This window comes from Geospiza fortis, unplaced genomic scaffold, assembly GCF_000277835.1.
Source record: "Geospiza fortis unplaced genomic scaffold, GeoFor_1.0 scaffold447, whole genome shotgun sequence".
In the NCBI taxonomy this organism is placed as follows: domain Eukaryota; kingdom Metazoa; phylum Chordata; class Aves; order Passeriformes; family Thraupidae; genus Geospiza; species Geospiza fortis.
The window spans coordinates 464,531-481,504 of NW_005054467.1; the positions used below are offsets into that span (position 1 = coordinate 464,531).

The 16,974-nt window shown below is 35.3% G+C and overlaps 1 protein-coding gene across 1 annotated transcript in view; it reads right to left on the reverse strand.

Annotated features, from left to right (window-relative positions):
- The window catches only part of FER (FER tyrosine kinase), a 143,816-nt gene that overhangs the window by 13,091 nt on the left and 113,751 nt on the right, over window positions 1–16,974 (reverse strand). Inside the window, exon 17 of the mRNA XM_005428029.2 lies at window positions 2,638–2,792. Coding sequence (XP_005428086.1) covers window positions 2,638–2,792 — 155 coding nt within the window. The remainder of the gene's footprint in view (window positions 1–2,637; window positions 2,793–16,974) is intronic.

The window sequence follows — 16,974 nt, forward strand, 5'->3', positions numbered from 1 at the left end:
GTTTTTTTGGGGTTTTTTTTGGGTTTTTTTTTTGGGGGGGGGTTGTTTTATTTTTTTTTCTGTTTTGTTTTGTTGGGGGTTTTTGTTTGTTTTTTCTTTTTTGTTTTGGTTTTAGGGTTTTTTGTGGTTTTTTTTGGTTTTGTTTTTTTTTTTTTTTTTTTTTTTTTTTTTTTTTTTACAGAAAGTACAAGTTCTGTACAGTTAATTATATTTTATGCTATTACATTATCTGAGGGAAAAAAAAAAGATCTGTTTAGGAAAAAACCCCAAGTCCTCCCCACGTTACTATTAAACATCACAAATAACCCCAAATATTTTAGGGAGAAAACATACATATTAAATGTATTTTAATTTTCAAAGATCAGGAAGCAAAAATACCCCATAATCATCCTAATATGTGCTGATTTTGGTGGGGTAGAATTAATTCTATTCACAGTGGCAGGTACAGGGCTCTGTTTTAGATTTGTGCTGAACTCGGGGTTGATAATTCAGAGATGGTTTTGTTATTGCTTTGATGGCACAGAGCCAAGGCCTTCCCTGCTTTTCCTTGCCATGCTGGTGAGGAAGCTGGGGCTCCTTGGGAAGGAACACAGCCAGGACAGGTGACCCCAAAGAGACCAAAGGAAGATTCCAGACCATGTGACATCAGGCTCAGTGTATAAAGTGGGGGGAAGAAGGAGGAAAGGGGAGATGTTTGGAGTGATGGGGTTTGCCTTCCCAGTAATGGTGTAGGATGGCTCTGAACAGCACCCACAGAACCAAAGTTTCCATTTCTCAAAAACTCCAGTGGCATCTGAATTTTGCTTCTGACTTCTGACACAATTTGTGTCAGAACCACAACATTTGCCCTAGTCTGGTTTCTAGCCTTCACAACTTGTGTGTTTTTTTTAAATTAACATACTTTAGTGACCACTCTTAACTTGTCATATACAGTGACTTCAGCAAAGACTAAAAAAAATAACTTTTTTGTAGCTTCTTAACCATATTGGCATCCATGTAATGGCCAAATGATCCTATTGCTCATTTTCCTCCAACCTTTGAATCTTGATATTCAGGACTGACCTGGCCAGTGGTTACCAGTTAGTTTTGAAATACTGCAGATTTAATTTTATTTCATTCTGATATCTTAACAAACCTACACAATTCAATGCAATTATTACAACCTTATTATTAGAATGGAAAACAATAAAACATAATCCAGTAAGTTTTACCAGTATCTTTCAAGGGAGTGGAAAAAACTATCCTTCAAAAACACACAGAAATCTTTCATGACGTTTTGAAAGTTGAATATTGACTGCTGAACATATTAACGTGTTTGAGAGAGCTCATTTCCCAAACATTACGGAAAATGACCTATAAGTGCTGGAATATGTATGTGCTTTAGGAAACACAAAGTAAGTCGATGTTAATCAACAATCTCCTCTTCTCCTGTACTGTGCAGAAAAAACAGACTCAGCAGTACAAAGTGAAGGTGTTGTCACAAGAGCCTGTTTCCTGCTAAATGCAGCCAACTGGACCACATATGGGTATAAGGATAGGTTTTCAACATACATCAAAAGCACTGTGTGTATTTCCAAAATAACAAAAATAAAAACCCAAACCATCTTTTATAGCGGATCAAACACTCAAAAGAGCAAAGCATTCACCAGTTAATGTTGGCAAGGCTAACACCTCTTAGAGTAACTGGTAATACAGGATCAATTACTAAAATGAATTTACTGTCAGCCTTTTAAAGGGAAGATCTGCATTACTGTGTTATGTCATTAACTGCTGCAAAAGTGCTAATGAGAGGAAGCATTCTGCTATCAATCATAATTCACAAACTTATGATTTCCAATGCATGATTTCCAAAAAAAGGCTAAATTTAAGAGATGGCAGAAATATTTACAGACACTTCAAATTAAGAATTCAAAAATATTTTATTCTGTGTACTCAACTAAAGAACTGCTTTAGAGAAGTACATTCAAAACATGCCACCATTTATTAAATGTGCTGCTTCTCCACAGCCCCCTTTACCTAGAAGAACTTATTTTTATAGTTTCATATAAGCAAAAAAAGCTAAGAGCAGCAGCTTCTGCTTCTATTCTGGAACCAAGAGGTGTGGACCACTTCCCTCAGTGATAAGTAATGAATTTTTATCCCCAATATAAAAACCTAGTGATACACAAAAATGCAGGTAAAGAAAAACTGCAGTTAAAAAAACCCCGAAAATAAAACAACTACTGTATCTTTCACCAATGCAATGAATTATCTAACACAGTGTTCTAGTACATTAGCATTTTCTACTGTTTTCAATGAGGGACTTTAAATATACAGAACTTGCCATTCATTTTGCTAACAATCATAATTTAGATGACTGACGAGGCTGTCTACAAGAATGAGTCAGCAACAGAACCAAAGCACTCTGCTATTGCTGCATAATAGCAATTCTGATGTTGCTGCCCTATTGTTTTTCAGCAGCAAAGCTGCATTTTTTACATAAATCAGACTGAAATACTAAAATTATTTTAAACATCATTAATTTGAATGGGGGGAAAGAATTGTATGTACATACACTCGAATATTGCGGCTCTGGCGCTCTTTGCTGTACTTTGGATTTTATTTTTTTTTTCCAAGAAAATCCAGTTATGCTCTTACCATAGTTCAGAGCTTCTGGGGCAGTCCACTTGATTGGAATCTGCTTTAGGCCAGATGATGAGTACACACCATCGTCCTCTTGCCGGGACATCCCAAAATCACTTATTTTCAAGATGTTGCTTTCACCTACCAAGCAGTTCCTTGCAGCCAGGTCTCTAAATTAGAAAAAAAAAAAAAACCAAAAGGCAAACCAACACATTTTTACAGGTCTGAAAGTAATTGGAAGTAATTTAAACTGACCAAGCCCTTCAGCCAAGACAGTTGTACCTCTCAGAGGCTTATTTACAAAAGAGTAAAAAAACACTTAACAGCAGTCATGAGGAAACAGAAGTGAGGGAAGGGGGAAAAAAAAGTCAGAAATAATCCTATGAAAAAGCGAAGGGAGGAGATGCTCGAGATGCTCAAAGTGCCTGAGCAGAGAATCTCCTGCAGTCCACAGAGAGGAGGCACAGCGCAGCAGGGAAGGAGTGTGAGGCTGAAGGACAGGGGCTGTTATGGACAGTTCAGAACCTCCATCCCCCACTCACCCCTCAGGGGAGGAAGCGAAGAATTTCAGAATGAAGGAGCGCCTCAGAAGAAGGGAAAGGGAAAAAGTATTTCAGTTTTTGGCTTTTATTTCTCACCATGTAATTCTACTTTAATTTGCAATACATTAAATTCATGTTACCTAAGGTCAGTCTGCTTTGCTATGCTGCAAAGGTGATTTCCTTGTCTTTATCTTGACCTCCAAGTGTTTCTGTCTTATTTTACTTTCCTACCCTGTTGAGGATGGGGATTGAGAAAGCATCTGTGTGGGTGTCTGGCAGCCATGCAAAGTTAACCCACCACAACTGCCCTCCATTTACTCCTCCACAAAAATAAATCCCAGATTAATGAACTGGATCCTATGCAAAATGAAACAGAATTTGAAGAAGCATCCTGAAATGTGTTCAGGAAGTGTTTCAGTGAGAAACCTGAGAAACAGCTCCATCTTCCCTCTGCCCATTAGAGTTTTTATCAAAAGTTAAAAGCTACTCAGCATAGAAAAGAAATTTTGGCTCAGTGATGGATGAGAAGCTCAGAAAGTCAACTCCCTCCCTTCACCTCAAATGTTTTTATTTTTTTAGATCAGACCACATGCAGTAATACCTGATAAAAGACCTACTGTAACTTCTCTACATGCTAATAATATATTATCAACATACTATATGTATGTTACATTTCAGTGTTTCACAGTTTATTAAAATACAACATAATAACATATATATTATTCCCCTGGTAATGTAATAAAAAGGGAGAGACATGTCAAGCAAGAGGATTAATTCCATACCATTATGAACATCATGGACAAAATATTTTTTAAACTAAACTTACTGTGGTTTTTCTTACCCAAATAGCTAATATGCTCACAAATGGCTTACATGCATATTCCAGAAAAACTACATTAACTTTGATGTTTTGAATTGGACCTGTAATATAGTTCTGAAGTAAATCCCCTGAGCACTTAATGCACATTCATTGGTTTTTGAAGGGTGAATTTGGTGCATGCAAACTACATTGCTCTTGGAAGAAACTAACTTAGAATTCAGCACATGATGGGCACAAAATTTGTTTTTCTAGCTATAGAATTTTCTTTCCAAGGAATTTTTTTCTACAGCTAATGCAGAAAGGTTTGAACCAGTGGCAAACAGCATCCAGCATCACCCACGGTAATGACAAAGGACTGAACTACATTTAACCCAAACTAAAAATCTTGAGCCATATTTAAGGATGCTGAAGCTCATATATCTGCTTTAATCAGCTCATCCATATACTGGGCTACGTTATTCAATATGTAGACAGAGCCTAGGTATGACCCTAAATATCATAACTTGATTGAAGAATTTTAACATATTTTACTCACACAGCTTTTCTGCCACTAAGAACATTAATAGCTCTAGAGCTTGAGCGATACAAACAAAGTTATTAGTTTGGTTTGGGAAGACGGACCACTAAAAAACACATCTGAACTCAGAGGCACCAGCTGAAGATGTGCATAAATGCATAAAACAGCTCAGTGTGCACTGTGTTACAGAGCTTGATATTAGCATGTGGTATCATTACATACAGCTATATTGGCTAAAGCAAGTGAGCAGCAGAACAAAATCAAATTGTTATTGTTTATACACAAGTGTCTAAAAAGTAGCACCGTAGAACTTCAAGAATTTATGACTTAGGTTCCAGTCATACTTCAGTAATTAGTTTTTTTATCATGTTACTCAATATAGTCTAGATTTTGCAACTGATGCACGTAAGGAGTGGAAAAAGTAATGAGGCTGTATCTCAAAGAAAATTTACAGTTAATTGAAAGTGCAGTCATCCCCCTACCTGAAGTATGACCTAGCATTTAAAAATATTGAGTCAAGTTAAGAAATATCTATATACTGAGCTGACTTAGGTTTATTCCTCATGCATAAGTCTGATTATTTGGGAAAGTGGATCGTAAATAATATGCACAGTATGGTACTTATAAACAAAGACTACACTCAGTTTGCATAATTTTTGTCAGTTTTGTACACAGAATATATGAGTTTACTTTTTCATTCAGAATCAACTAGAGAAAAAGCTTTTCATCCCTACTGAAAATTGACTAAAACACTTCCATGAAAATCAACTGGCATTCATAGAAGATCATAAAGATTGTGACACTCTGTTCAGGATATATGTAAATTAACACCAGAAAGAACAATTTCATGTTTGCATATTTGAGTCTCACAGTATTAATACTTTTTGCCACTTTTAGCTAAAACTCTCCCATTTTTTATGCCATAATACTCTGTATTACTTTCAATACATCATTTCTGTTAATAAAGTCTTGTGAGCACTTCATATATTTATTTCTGACATAAGCAAATTTGCCTTCTTCTATCATCCTGTGATTGATATGCTCGCTCTGTCACTTATTTAGAAAATACTTTAGATGTGATAATTTAATTCCTCAAGCATATAAATGTCACAAAGTTATATTATCTTGTTAGTATTTCTACTGTCATTTTACATCTGTTTCATACCCTCAGTGATTTGTTGCTTAATTTTACGGATAATTTTTATATGTATTTGCATGCTTAAAAACATTTTTTAAACAGTTACACTGAAAGCTGTGGCTACCTCAGCTTTTGGGGATTTTTACTATTATTCTGAGGGTTTGGTTAAGATTTTTCAGTATTTTTCAAATAAATTCTTCACTGTTCTTCACTTTGTCTGACAGCTTCCTTAAAAAGGATGTTACTTTTCAGTCTAGACATAAGAGAAAAATACAGGAGACACTTACAGTCAACAAGATTTATTACAGAATTTATAGCCAGAATCTGGAAAAAAAACTTCATCAGCAACTATTACTCCCATTAATTTAAAATAATTAATTATGGCATTAATTTTCTTCCAGTTTCCATAATTATAATTATTTTCTGGTTTTTACAGATAGCCGTCCTAGTATAATAATTTTAAGGGGTTTATAAAGACCCTTTACTTCTTAACCTTCCACAAGAAATCCACAGTGGAGTTCCACTCCATTTGTAAGATAAACAACATGAGTTGGGGGAAACATGAAAATATAAACACAGAGGTCTGATGACCAAAATTAACTATGAGAAGTCAACATTAAAGATTTCATCAGTGTTAGGTATTTATAGTAAATCATGACTCTTTCTACATGGACATTAAAAAACCAAACCGAATCAAACACATAAACAACAAATCCCCCAAAAATAATGACAACTAAACTCCTGCACACCAGCCCCCCCAATCAAAAAACTCCACGAAAATCAACTACAGTCTATTTGTCTTCTTTCCCCTGAAAAACCAGTGTATTCTATTTGCTTTCTCTTCCTTCTCCCTAATGCTCTCTAAAGCCAACATCCTGAAGAAATACAGAGATAATTCTATGAAAATCGGTGTCTCTGTTTAGGAATTTTTTTTTTCTCATAAAGCATTTGCTACTTAAAGCAGTAATTTCATAAAATCAGTATTTATCTTTAACACAGAAAGCAATAAAATATTCTTTATTTACATTGTGAAAGTTCTACAAATTGGGCACACATTCCACTGAGCTGCTACAGAGTAAAGCTCCTTAGTAAAAGAGAAGCTGACTCTCACTATTTAATGTAAAGATTATGTAAGTTCCTAGTACTGCTAGAAACAAACTTTCTTCCCCCCAGCTACTAACAAGTAAAAACTAGTATGTAATTTGGAAATTTCCTTTTTAAGCCCTGCTCTGCAGTTCCTGTAAGTACAAACAGGGCATCTCCTAGGGATGTCAAATATGGGTCAAATCTGCTGAAACTGTAAGAAAGAGGTCATAGGACTTTGGCTAAAAACTCAACAGCCAGTTCAAGGAGGAAGTAGGGGCAATTCCTCTGTGCTGGGAGCTGTTACCACCTGGATCCACATCTGTCAGTAAAGACATAAACCTACTAAAGCTTTCTCTAAGGACATTCTTACACTCCTGCCCCCCCTTCCCCTCCACATCCCACAGGATCTGCAGAGAAAGTACTACCTAGCATTGCAATGGAATTCCATGAGTTAAAGCAAATTAAAACTAGAGAGCAAACTCCTCATTACTAAACCAGCAGCACAGACTGCCTCTCTGAACTAATTAGCCATTTTATATTCCGTCCCTGGATCATGCAGTCAAAATACTCTAAGGTGATAAAAGCAAGTAATTAATTAGTGAACAGGATCAGTTTATCTCCTCTGCACATTAAATTCAATGAAATTAGTCTATTACTTAAACACAAAAAAAGGGGTAGGAAGTGAAACTATGAGATAAATTGCTGGGTTTTTTGTGAACTGTAAGATACTACCTCACCTTCATACACCTGACGTAATTTCCAGTAATGTCTAAATCAAAATACAGTAGTGCCTAAATCTATTTCAGAACTTTCTTGATATGCATATGCTAATTTTGCTGTATGTGGAGGGTACAACAAATAACACGTGCCTAGTAACAGACTGGGAAAATATTAGAGGGTTAGAAGAACATCCTTTCATGAATTCTGTGTTTTCTTCCCCCTTTTAACTTTGATTTAATTATTTCTTTACATGATTTTAGTTATTATGAAAATATTGGAGCCATATTAACTGCAATGCTAATAACTGCTCTCAGCTCCTCATATATAATGCAAATCCATCTTCATCTCCACAGATGAACGGCGCTGGCAAACCAGAGAAACTCCAAGGTGGATACAGTGGATACAGTAGTGATTTCTCAATAATGTCAGGTGCTCTGCTTGCCATCCACAGTTTCGGATATTGCTCAGTTCCTCTCAACTATAAAATAAGCAACTTTACCCACCTCACAGCATTGGTGACCTTCAATTACTCTTTATAAAGCACTTCGCACTTAAGCAAAGGACTTAAAAATTTTGCAAAAGGAACTGAAAAGGAGGAAAAGTAACAAAACAACACCCAAAAAATTGTATTCAGTAGCTGAACACAACTGTCAACTTATTTACTGTCCGCCAGCCAGATATGACTCAAGGGACTGTACAGATCTACTGACACATTAGGAAACTTTTATCTTTGAGGTTTTTTTGGTAGGCTACTGTGTGCCCTCCATTTTCCTAGCAGGGCAAGTTTTCTGTACCAGCAATTTTAAGAAAGATAAAGAAGGGAATAGTAGACAATGAGCACTTTCTGAGGAGAATCAAAGCAGTAGACTATGAAGATGGAAATGAAGCAATAAATTGCTGCATCATCTATTCCTCCCTGTTTTTTCCTATTTCTGAGGTTGTCTTCACAATGTCTGCTCCTGGAACAGAAACATTCCTATCAGCACCATCTAAATGGTTTTTATCTGCATTGTTTCTCAACTGTTTTAGAACTTAATAGTTATTGCCTGTATTCTTCTGAACAGTTATTTTGATGAAAATGGCATCACAGTCATTTTGGTCTTCAACAGTCCTCTATGCATTGATATCGCTGCAGATTTTTATAACCAATTTTTCCTGTGCACTGCTGATTATATGTAACATGCTGAACAAACTGTCCTTTTTTTTCTTCCCCTTGTGCTATATCTTGAAACAAAGATTTGCAATCCAATTTCTTTTGTGTGTCCATTTTAGTGAAAAACTAAGGGTCTGGACAGTGATCAGAGAGGAAGACAGGCAACTTCATGGAGATCCTACAATATTAGAGTGACCGGAAAATGAAATATACATTCTAGAAATCCTTAATGACAGAACAGACATAGGAATAAACACCTCTGCTGGGTTCCATGCAACCATTCCTAAGCTCTTGGATATCAAGAGAAACATTACAGGACATAAGGACAAATATGGGTACATGTAGGAAATGTGTAAGGCTTGTAACAGTTCTGCAAAGTCTCTTTGATATTAACTGAATTACAGGGGAAACTAAGTGTCCAAAAATTAATTATCCAAGATATACCAGAACACAAGTTTACATTTTGTGCTTGATAAAATTACAGTGGACTTAAATTACAATCACAATGCCATCCATTTCCATAACCAGTCATATAAGTAGATTGTATTATTCATAGGAAAAAAAATACCATTTTCAAGCAAAAATTTACACTGTATCATTCACAGAAGCAACTAAAATGAAACACAATATAGAGCACAAAATTTTGCTAACAGGAGCATTTTTAATATAATATCATTTATATTTATTCAACATATGTGATAACATAAGTCTTGTTACAATGAGTGTCCTTGCCCTTTTAGACCAGAAGGATCACTCAATTTAGTTCTTAATTCTGAATCTAGTTTTGAATTAATCTCTTCCTTATTCTACTAGTTCTATAATAATTCTATAATTATATCTTATTATATAATATAATATCAAAATGTAATTGATATCTCTGTGCAGAAGCATTAAATACTAGTTTAACTTGTTTACAAATCTGTAATCATCCGAAGAGGCAGAACAGATATGGTCAAAGGTCACATTCCCTTGTCCATAATATATCAGTGATAGAAAAGGCTGCATGCTGGATTAAAAGAAAATGTCTAAAGCAGAGTAGCTTCTATCACTGATTTTCTGATGATTAAGATTTTTTGAAAATATACTTTTCATTTTATTAAATAAAACCATTTTCTAGCGTTAATATCACAATGTATTAAGTTCAAATGACAATGCAAAGCAGAGCATGTAGAATTGAAAACACTTCAAGTGTGATAGAAATCAAGAAATTCAAAAGCATGATTATAATATGGGTCACTTTTTTCCCACCTTTTTCACTAGAATGAAATAAAATTGCACAATAATACAGTATTTGCAGGGCTTTTGAAGTCCTAATGAAAAAGGAAGTATTTCAAAGGCTTCTCAGGCTACATTTAAGTACTTGCCACAGGTGAATATCAAAGTTCATCTGAGACAGGTAGCAACTCTATTGCTTTTTCAATAGCCAGAACCAATAATGTGGTATGCAACAGTAGCTGTAGTTTAAGTTATCTCTACATGCATTTCCATCATTTAAATTTAATTTTGTTCCTACAGCAGAGAGGCATGGTTCAAGATTTTAAAAGTAACAGACAAGCATGGACTAGTGTTCATGATTTTTCTAGATCCTGAAACACTTTATTAATGAAGGTAAAAAAAGGTAAAGGTAATAATCAGGCTACAAAGAAATGAAACATCTAGCACAATTAAGGTACAAGACACTACATATTCATGAAAATAATACACAAGGAATAAGAGAGAAACCAAATACATAAGGTCTAATTAGAAATGAGGAGGAAAAGACAGAACAAAGAAGTTGCAGAATCAAGCATTGCTAGACAAGAGGATTGTGCTGCAGTCCTAACAGTGGCTAGAAAGCAAAAAAAAAAAAGAAACCCCCTGCATTTTTAAGAGACAGTCACAAAGAAAGCCAATAGCAAAGGGAGGAAAGTCAGCCGCATTTTAAGGCAATTATTCATCTGGGGATGTTCCTTATTTAGGGAGAAAAGAATTTAAATAGATGGCACAGGTAGCTTATGCCAGCTAAGCATTCTTAGTAATGGAAACCATTGACAAAGATGTACAGTAATAACCCACAAATTCATAATTTTCCAATCAGAGAAAAAAATTCTAATTTGTACTTTACAATATTTCTCTACCTTTAATCAATGATTACCAACAAATACTTGAAATATTTCAATATCTTAAAAATAGCCTGTTTTGTAACTATAATAAAAAAGGATGAAGGAAAATAAAGATGAGGAATAATTTACTAATTGCCTTAGACAGCTAAGTAAGATCCACTGTTAGCTTACAGAAATACAAAAGAAATTTCATGTGACTAACACATTGCAGAGAATTATATATATAGAAATTTAGAGGAATAAAATTAGCTATTAACTTCCTGTAAATTAACAAGACAGTAAATAAACTGGACCTCTGTCCTGGTTTTTGTCTCTATTACTTAAAATCCCCAATAGTTTTCCCACTCAAAAATAAAACTTTTATGTGGAAGAAAATATTCTGCACTTTTTTCATCACAAGAAAAGGAAGAAAGTGATGGAATTTTCATGGAATTATGGTGGGGTATCCAAGTGGGAGATGTTGAAGAAAAAAAGGAGATGACACTGCTGATTAAGAATCATGATTACATCTCATATTGATAGCAGGAGATAGGACAGGACTTCCACAGCTTTTGGGAACTGGATGAACTCACATGTCACATGCATATTCACCATGGTAGAATTTCACAGCTGGGCTGAACCAAGGAGGAGATGTTAGTGAGCCCAGAGGCTCCAAGTTCATCACGTACTGAACTCTTATCTTTTTTCTTCTATTAAAACCTTATGCTATCTGATAGCAAAAGTCATCTGCTTGTTACAAGAATGTCCTTGCCCTGGAAAATCCAGAGTTCTGTATTTAGAAATAGCCCCTCTGCCTCTGGTTGCTCTCTGTGGAAGCATGTTCACTCCTGCATAGGGTTGACTTCCTACAGATCTGAATGTTCCTTGTCCTACCAGGATTCAAAGTTTGTTGGAGGTGCAGAAAACACTTTCCTGTGCTTAATGTAAAGACAGGAAGAGAAAACTATTAGAAAACTATGGCAAAGCTATGGATTTACTGCACCTGGCTATTATTCTGAAATATTTCTGCAGAAGAAACTATTCTGCCACTATACTTAGGAAGACAGGATCCTCTTTGCCACTTAATGTTACATTCATTTTAGCATTTGTTGTGGGCAAAAGTTATAAAATAACTGAAGTCCAGCTAGTCATCTGCTAAACATTTAAAATCTTCCTGCTTAAAGAATCATGGGCAAGAAATTTCTTAGAAGGTGATATAATATAGGGCAACAAACTAGAGTTGCCTGTTTTCATTTAATAGCTTTGTTAATGATCTGAGGGAAAAAACAGGAAAAAATTCCTGTTAAACTCAAACAGGAATTTAATTACATTTCCAGATAATATCAAATTAAGAGCAGCTGCAAACAACAGTAAAGGCAAATAAATAAAAAGAAAGAAGGAAAGGAGAGAAGGAGAAAGAGGGGGGAGAGAGGGACAAAACATATCTGTTGGAATAAGCATTAGACATAGCCTGTAAAACAGGAACTATTATATTTTAAAAAACTAAGCCTAAATACAAACATTCAGTAAAAAACAAATACTACTAGGCATTCATATAGGAAAAAAAAGAGAACCTAAAAAGATATGGATTCCAATTAAATACGAGTAATGGAATCAAACTGAGCATCAGAAAAATAAAAGCTCATTATCTACTAGATTGTGAGAAATCTCTCTAGGAAAAGTAAGAAATTCTATTTTATTAATGAAGTTACTTAATAAACCAAAAAAAGTTTGACAGGTGTACAGACCAACATCTGTTTCAAAGGGATGGATTAAGTAAATGAACCCAACTTTTCACTGATTTTAAGTAAACATCAGAATTGTCAGATGCCCTGGAATCTATTGTTAGTATCAGGCATAAGTAAGTACACAACAAAAAGGTAGTGGTCAAAGAGGGAGAGACTCAAAGAATTATAAATTTCCTGGCTTAGTGCATTTGTTCATTTTATCATATGCAAAGGTGACTTTTTCAACCAATCACATAATTGGAGAAACAACAAAATTCCAAATGCAATGGCACAAACTACTAATTTCTGTACAGAAAAGGTGTTGCCAGTTGGGTACAGGCAGATTCCCATGAAGTTAGAACGACACAGCTGCTGCTGAGTCTCCTCAGATTTCCATCAGGCAGCTTCAGGCATTTATTTGTGGTTAGAGGTAGTTTCACACGTCAAATGTGGCCTCACACTGCCTGTAGCAAACCTATCACACAAATTTTGGCTTCCTCAACTGCAGGCTTCTTTAGGGAGTATCAGTTTGTCCTTCCTCCTAACCCAGGCTGGTGTGAGCAGCACATCAGTGGCACTTCAGAGCCCAGCTCCAGGTTCACACATCTGCAAGGGGCTTGGAACACCAGCAGAGGTGAAATGCGCAATTTAAAAGAATTGGTTAAAACCATCAGAGAAAAATACTGGCCCACTGTCAAATCTAAGAGATTACCAAGCTCTGTATAAGTTACTGTAAAATACTCCCCAGAAGGGAACTGAAGCACTTAAATTTAATAGCTCCTTGATAGTTAAAAGAAGCGGAAACTGCCTGCTTAAGGAAAAAAATATGTCTTTATGTTTGATGTAGAAAAATCTTCCATGACTTTTACAGTCTTATTTCTAAGAGTTCTGTCTACCTGACTCCAGAAGGTCATAATGCTCTCTTGTGGTTAGAGAGATGCTTATTGACTTACAAAACTAAAAACAACTGGTTTCAATTTACAACGTAAGTCCAGCTGTGTTATAGAAGATTCACAATATATACAGAAGTTTAATAACTGCTTTGAAATAAATATGTATTTAAAAACAACCAGGACAGAGATATATATTTGTAACCACAATACTTTATACTTGAGTTCTCCCAAAAAAAGACAATAGCAGCATGGGAGACCCTGTCATCTCAGTTTTGCCCTTCACTTGGGATACTCAGAATTCTCATGACGAGGGAGTGGGATTTCATGAATCCATTCATGACCATGCAAGAAGCGTGAGAAACTAGTCCAGATAATCTCATACAAGAGAGCATGGTCTGTACAAGCAAAGATGGGCAGGAAGGGTGGCTTCCTGGAAGCAGATGAGAAGTCAGAGAGGTCTAAGATACCAAGCAGAAAGGAGAGTCAATTAATTTGTTAGTGGATAGGCCTGGAGATGCTTATAACCAACTAACTACCCTAAGATGCAATATTCAGGGCAGTAAAGTTCAAACCCTTTCTTTTGAGCAATGTAGGCTAATTATCTTACTGATCTCCAAAATCCAAATTATTCCAAAGCAGAAACGTTTCAAATCAGGTATTTTTACTTACAGCATCCTAATTCCTTCATATAGTTTGGGGTTTTTTTTAAACTGGGGCTTGGCCCTTATTCCACTCATCTATTTTTATTTCCCAGCAGCCAGGACACTTGATGAAGTATCTGACATCCATCATTGCCAGCAGCTTTTTGTCTGGCTTGAATGACTCAGCTGAAATCTGTGAGCATTTAAATACAGCAACATTGATTGAAAAATTCTCACAGTTCCATGTACCCTGAAGATCTCCATCTATCTTCCAAACCAGTTAAAATGCCAGTATGCTCTCCCTTGCTGTTTACTACCTTGCATAAGGATTTTGAAAAAGCCTTTGACAAAGAGTAACTCCTTATTTGAGTCAAAACTCATAGTGATAAAATATTGTTTCATAAAAGTGTATCCATGCACTACAGTTCTGCTAAATGAGGAAAGAGGCTGAGAACAACAGAGCAATGAAAAAAAACCCAAAACATGCACCTAGCTTTCTGTGTGTTTTATTTTACTCATCCTCAGCAAGTGAAATTCCTTTCAGACAGTTTAAATTTGATCACAACATTTTTTGTGAGCAGTACCTACTAGAACTGAATTTACCTTTGAACCTAGCTTAACAGCCATAAGTTTCTCTTAGCTTTATGACAAAAATTCCCTGATTTTACAAAAAGATCTAGAAAACAGCCCTCTCTTTATTATTTGATATGTAGACCTATAGGCCATGAAGTTTTCCAGTTCCATAAACTTTAAAACCAAGTTATTTCATGGATACACACTAAAACCCATCACACGTCCTTCTTTCATCTGTTTTTCACTACATACACAGCCAGATAACAATGCTGAATATGATACATCAGTGATAAGACTGTAAAGGTTGGAGGCACTTCTAAAAAACCTCCTGAGGCAGTGATAAAAACCATGTAAGGTATATCATCATTAGTGCTACCTGGAAAAATAGTGGATAAACATTTTGTCAAATCCACAAAACAGGAGTAACCCAGTAAGCCTATATATACATATTTGTGTGTATGTATGTGTACAAAACACAGAAAAGAGGAATAACTTTTTCTTCTGGAAAACAATTTGGGAATTAATTATTTGTTACCACATACAGCCTAATAATTTCTTACTAAAAGAAATTTGTTTCCAGTCTGAGATAACTGTGGTATATTCCTCTTTGGAATGTCAAGAATTGGTATCAGGAAGCCAATAAAATATTGAAGTGATACATAATATCTTAGTGCATTGTATCTTAGATATACATCTTTTTCCTTTTCAAAAACAATGATTAGAATTTTTTGCTGTAGGAAAGAAACCAGGAAAATATCTACACCCCAAAGAAAATAAATTGGTGCATGAAAGCATGTATTAGCTTCCCTATACAAACACTGACACACCCTGTGGCCAATGACTTGTGCTCAGAGCCACCCTAAACCTCACTTCTAAAGCAACTGCTGCAGTTCACTGCCTTCTCCCCCTTCTCCTCCTCCCTCAGTCTTCTGCTTTTGTCTTATCCTATCATCTAATTCATTGTTCATCATCTACTAATACCTCCTTTGCCCACTGCACAAATGGTATACTGCAGCCCATCTTTCTTAGAAAGTAATTACATTTCACCCACTGCTCACCACTGTACCAGGATTATGAGAGTAGAGAAAGTATTATTTACACTATCCAGAAGAGCTATGTGACTTTATGGTCAGCACTACAGCTTCCACTAACACTAGCAGCATGTTATTTTTATCTTAGTTTCAACAGCCTGTAGCTTTCATTTTTTTCCCTTTTGCTTTTTAATTAGAGAGAGCATGTTGCTTTCATGCAGTGAGTAGATTTATTATACTAAAAATGTTATTCAAATTATTTTACTGAGTAATACTTGTAGATGCCTAATATTTATCAACAAGAAAGTGATATTGCAGTAAATAAAAACAAATACAGTACAATAATGTTACACTTAAAATGTTACTGTTTGTTAAACAGAATGAGAGAGTCTAAGGAAATTTGCTTTAACTTCTTTCAGCCTTATTTCCTTTATTCCTAGAAAAGGTTACTCATTTTTAGGAGAGAGCTTTCTGCATCAGGGATATCTCATGAGAAATAGACTAATTCAACTCCAATGGCAAGAAATAAAGTTTTCATATCATGTAACTTCTGTGACAAAAAAAAAAGTCTAAATCTCCTCTCCTACAGATTGCTTACAACCTGAGAATACTGATATAAGCCTTTTTATAATTAGCTTTCAATACTTAATGTCTCTCCTCACTGTCTATAAACTACTAGTTATATAATAGTTACTAAGTTCTAATAGCCTCATTTTGGTTTACACAGAACAACTGCCCCCTTAGAATAACATAGATGCACTTCTAAAAGAAGAGATCATGTAACTATAGTCATCACATACAACATTTTGTTACAGTATCTGGCAATATTTTGAACTTTGTGTTAGTTTTTTGGATTCTCTGATGATTCCTGGAACCCAAACAGGAATTCAGCATGGCAGAAAGACCAGACCATTATCTGAGATTTCAGGGAACAGATTCATTGCTATTTACTTAAACCTGTAAGAGCAGAAATATCGGCTAGTAAGTAATACAACCTTACCTATGCAATATGTACTTTATCTATTCAATAAGAAGAACAAAAATACTTCCTTCTTAACAAAGGAAGAAGGATAGCATATTTTTTCTCTCACTCACAATCTTACCCAATTGTGCAGTAAAATCTAGAAGGGCAGGAACAATGTAAAGGAAGGTGTGAAATCTCAGAAGGAAAAGCCCTGGACTAATGGAAGGTAAAAGAACTTCAAGAAGTTTAAGGTTTAGAATCACTTTCTTACAAAATTTCTAGGCAAAATTTGCAATAAAATGAAAATATCTCCCTTATTGAATATTTTAACACACACTTCAAAACATTAATCTAAAGAACTCTGCTTAACTGATCATACTGGATTATCCCTGATGCCATTCAGTTGATATACAGGCAGTGTTATCTTCAGACATATAATGGAAGCTAAAGGAAATGTCAATTAGGC